This window comes from Diachasma alloeum, unplaced genomic scaffold (assembly GCF_001412515.2).
Source record: "Diachasma alloeum isolate Michigan unplaced genomic scaffold, Dall2.0 Dall_scaffold_00547, whole genome shotgun sequence".
Lineage (NCBI taxonomy): Eukaryota > Metazoa > Arthropoda > Insecta > Hymenoptera > Braconidae > Diachasma > Diachasma alloeum.
In genome coordinates, this window is record NW_021680679.1 from 533,671 (window position 1) to 538,217 (window position 4,547).

Genomic DNA, 4,547 nt, shown 5'->3' on the forward strand with positions numbered 1-4,547 from the left:
AGCCCCCCGCCGCCCCCTGCCCCTCTGTCGTGTATTTTTTTTCTAATTTTTTTGCTCTTCATTCTTTTTTCACAATTTTTTTTTTATTTTTTTTTATTTTTCTCTCTATCTCCATTCTTCTTTCTATAACCCCTCATGGCGACCGCCAAGCGTCTGCACGCCGGACGCGTTTCATATTATATCCCATTGGGGGCCCCGGGTTACTTCTTAGAAATCCCCTGCGGCATCGGAGGCCACTAATGATGTTTTCTCAAAAACGAATCAATGCACGAGAAAAAGCTCACGGTTGACGCTGAACTGGGTCAGCCATCTCCTTTGAAAAATTTATAAAAGTCGGGGGAGTTTTAAGAATCCTTGGACGTTTTAGTTTTTGTCAGGTTGTTTCTTTTTTTTTTCTTGGTTTTTAACGTCGCTGCGCGTGACATTCTCGAACTGTCGGGGCACGTATTCCAGTCGAGTTTGTTTGGCATCGGGAGATAAATTGGGAGGGAAATTTAGAGACGGGGAAATTTATTATTGCGTTATCCGGAAATCAATGGACGTGCAAGAATTGTTGAGGGAATTTTCGACGATTCGCGGGGGGGATGGAGACTATTTTAGGTGAGGAGTTGAAATTGTTGGATGTCGTGTGGTGGGGACTCCATAAAACCAGAGATTTCGGAATGAAATGACATCGCCGAAGCTGTTAATGAGGTATTTGATATTTGAAGTTGATTGGGAAAATTCACGACCTTCTGGGCGCGGGAAAGAAATTGAAAGTGAACTAGATCTACATTTTTTTAAGAGATTGTGATACTCGTAGAGACCTTCGCCCGAAAAAAAAGATTTATTTTGAAACTAAAGATCTTACATTGAGATTTTCTAAGGTCTCGAGTCGAAATTTCCCGAATTCCCAACTCGAGACGTTCAGAACTCGAGTTAAGATATGTCCCAAGACAATACCGCCCAAAAGTTAGTCACTATGAATTTCCGGAGAAATTTATAAAAGTCGGGGAGTTTTAAGAATCTTTGGACGTTTTAGTTTTTGTCGGGTTGCGTTTCTTTTTTTGTCGTTTTTAACAGAAGTGCGCGTAGCATTTTCAAGCTGTCGAGGCACGTATTCTACTCGAGTTTGTTTGGCATCGGGAGATAAATTGGGAGGGAAATTTAGAGACGGGGAAATTTATTATTGCGTTATCCGGAAATCAATGGACGTGCAAGAATTGTTGAGTGAATTTTCAACGTTTCGCGCGGGGGATGGAGACTATTTTCGTTGAGAAGTGGATTGAATTATGGAGAAAATCCGGGAGCAGAAATTGTTGGATACTGTGTGGTAGTGACTCGATAAAACCAGAAAATTCAAAGTGAAATGAAATCACCGGAGCTGTTAATGAGATATTTGATGAAGTTGATTGGGAAAATTTACGACCTTCCGTGCGCGGTAAAGAAATTGAAAGTGAACCAGATCTACATTTATTTAAAAAGATTGTGATACTCATCAAGAATCCTTGACGTTTTAGTTTTCGTCGGGTTGTGGTTCTTTTTTTTCGTTTTAAACATTTATTTTAATTTAACGAATCTAATTTAATTTACCGAAATTCCAATTTAATTTACCGAATTCTCAACTCCACTTGTTTCCAGTCGTTCACTCTAGTTTCACTTCGACCAACCACTAGAAATTTACCTTGCCCACAGAAGAGATACTTCAAAATAATATCTAAAATCAATTGTCAACAAATGCTGGTCATAAATAATTTCTGCGCAAATTTTTAAAGCATTTCTAATTTATGACAGTGACAAATTTTTAAAACTGTTTTATATATAGAAATGAGAAGTGACCGTGATGTTAATTTAAAAATGCACATTGAACTAAGACGAAATGAATAAAAATAAAAATCCAGAAGCCTCTATTCCGCTTATTAAGTAATGTAATGTGATATCTATGTATTTTTTTTATGTACTGTAATCCTCTGTTTACAGGAATTGTAAAAAAAAAGAGAAATTCATTTCTTTACTATAATAAAAACAATAGTTCTGTAAAAAAATGATATATTTCTGTAAAAAAAAATAGATACATAGCATTGCATATGTTTATAGTACATAATACATCCCTAAAAATAAAACGAACGCAAAAAGCAAGAGAGACGAAGAAAATGAAGAGAACCATGACGATTCCGAATAAATTATTCAACAATTAAATTCTCATTGCAACAAACTTTGTTGAAACCACTCATTTTTCCTGCATTATTATTGAGATAAAAATTAATGAAAATGAGAAACGGTAACGCTTTACTATTCTAGCACCCATGGAAAACAAAACGCGTGCGCCCTGTTCTAGTTCATAAAAAAAAATGAAGTTTTATTTATATAAATGAAAAATGACGGTCATATTTTTTGGCTAATTGTGAGTCATAGAGGGGGGGGGAGGGGTAATTGTGACAGCCGTCATGAAAAAACCCGTCCCCCAACTCCTGCGAAACAACTTCATCTCCAAATAAAAAATAAAAAAGAAAGAGTGCAGTGTCACCATGCCAATTAGACTTTCCAAACCTCCACAAATGATTATCATCACACGTGCAGTTGACCATGAACAGATAAATCGAGTCTCTAACATTGAAAATTGTTATTCTAATGGAGAAGGAGGGCGAGTTCATGCCCCACGGGAGACTCCAACAGGGGGAATAAATTTGAATGAATGATTGTGTACCGCGTGGGCCACCCGTTTGTCCAACGTTTCATCCTCGCACGAAGCGCGTACGATTCTTTTCGTTGAAAATCGATTTCCCCCAAAATTAATGGACACCCCCGAGTACGTTTCATCAAATGAGCAACGCCCCAGAGGGAGGAATCAGCCTCCCTTTCTGATGCACCATGTGCGTGAGATAATCGTGATCTCTCTCCCCTCACCCTTCCCCCATCTGTCCCCGTGGCCGCGTGGACCACCACGATTTTTCAATGCCCGTAATAATAGAAAGACGACAAGACGGCTGAATTTATGAGCCACGATAAATCAGAAAAATTCCCGAGGGACGGAATAACGAGCCCCTGAATTACAAGACATTAATGAACTTTGCATTGTTCGGATGAGTCAATGTGAATGTCAAGGAAAATTGTACGAATGTAACCGTTGCGTGAGGAGATGCGGTAGAGTCTCGGAAAAAGTACCGCGGAGTGAACCCACGTGTTTAGATGTTTCGAATGAAAAAAAAATTCGTCCCTTCGGGTGGGAAAGAGAAATTGAATGGAAAAAAAACAAAAAGAAAAGAAAAATTTGAGTGTTTATGTAATATTAAGACTTTTAGATGGATTATAGTCTAGTGATTTTATAATACTAGACGGAGCGCGCGGTGACCTATCCTGAGACCCTTGATGACGTTTCATCAACCTGATAAATGCATTGTAAAAAGAATGATGAACAGGAAAAAATCAATGAAGAAGATAAGATAAGATAAGATAAGGTGTTTATTGTTTAGAAATTTAAACAAATGATACAAAATGATAATATAAGGTAGGAGAAAATACATAGAGAGAAACACATGACATAAAAGCAAAAGAAAGCTGTAGCGCTGGCACATGGGTGATGAAAAAGCAATAAAAAACATCAGAGCGAATTAGCCAGTGAAGAAGATCAATTATGAGTGGGTAATTAATGAGCTATTTTGAATTTTCTATCAACTCGTACAAATTTTTTAGAGTAACCCGTTATTAATCCTATTTATGAAAATAGAAAAATGAAGAAATGGAAATTTATAACTTTTATGAAAGTTAATGATGAACGAAAATTCAACAAAATTGATAACTAAAATGGGCAATATAAAAAATCCCTTCCGTCATGAGTAGGGGAGGGCGGGGTAAAATGGGAACTTTAGACTTTTATATAATTATTCATAACTCAGAAACAAATTCATCAATTCAGCTCAGTTTAGGCTAGTCACAAAGGGGAAGAGTTGTTCCTTGTATTGAAAAAAAATTATTAAATTTTATCAACATTTCAACCCCTCATTAATATTTTAAAAAATGCAAGTGTCCGTTTTACCCCAACCTCCCCAATTCCTTTGAACTCTTCATTTCATCAACTTCATCGTTACACTTGATGTTCATTTAACTTGACCCTGTACTTCATCGCGAGCTCTGCATCTACCTGAACTAAACTTAAAAACGAAATGAACTTACTTCATTACAAACAGTCTCAGCCCGATTAGTGTACCAATCGCAACTGCCGTCCGTGCTGTGTTTCTTCATGCACTGCATTCTGCACTGAGCTATCCTCACGATCGGTCCAAGATCAAAACTCTCCCCCAATGCAATGCAGAGCACAAAAAACACAAAGACACACAGGGACCGCATTTTAACAATCCTTCAGTCGATACGCAGTACCACCACTCGCACTACCACTGAATCGATGCTTCGTAAACAAAAAAAATATTATAAGCGTGTGCGAGGGCACAGTGGAGCGATGCTGTGTGCTTCTACCCTCCCAAAAATTCAGGATCAACTGTGACCCCTCGCCGCTCGGGGGAATCTTATATAGACCGTTTGCCCCACCGCCGAAAATTTTCGTGGGCTCC

At 38.0% G+C, this 4,547-nt stretch overlaps 1 protein-coding gene across 1 annotated transcript in view; it reads right to left on the reverse strand.

The window, feature by feature from the left end:
- Positions 1–4,326, reverse strand: part of LOC107043106 — a 7,601-nt gene extending 3,275 nt beyond the window's left edge. Inside the window, exon 1 of the mRNA XM_015264420.1 lies at positions 4,153–4,326. Within this exon, the coding sequence (XP_015119906.1) occupies positions 4,153–4,326 (174 nt within the window). The remainder of the gene's footprint in view (positions 1–4,152) is intronic.
- Between the last annotated feature and the right edge of the window lie 221 nt (positions 4,327–4,547).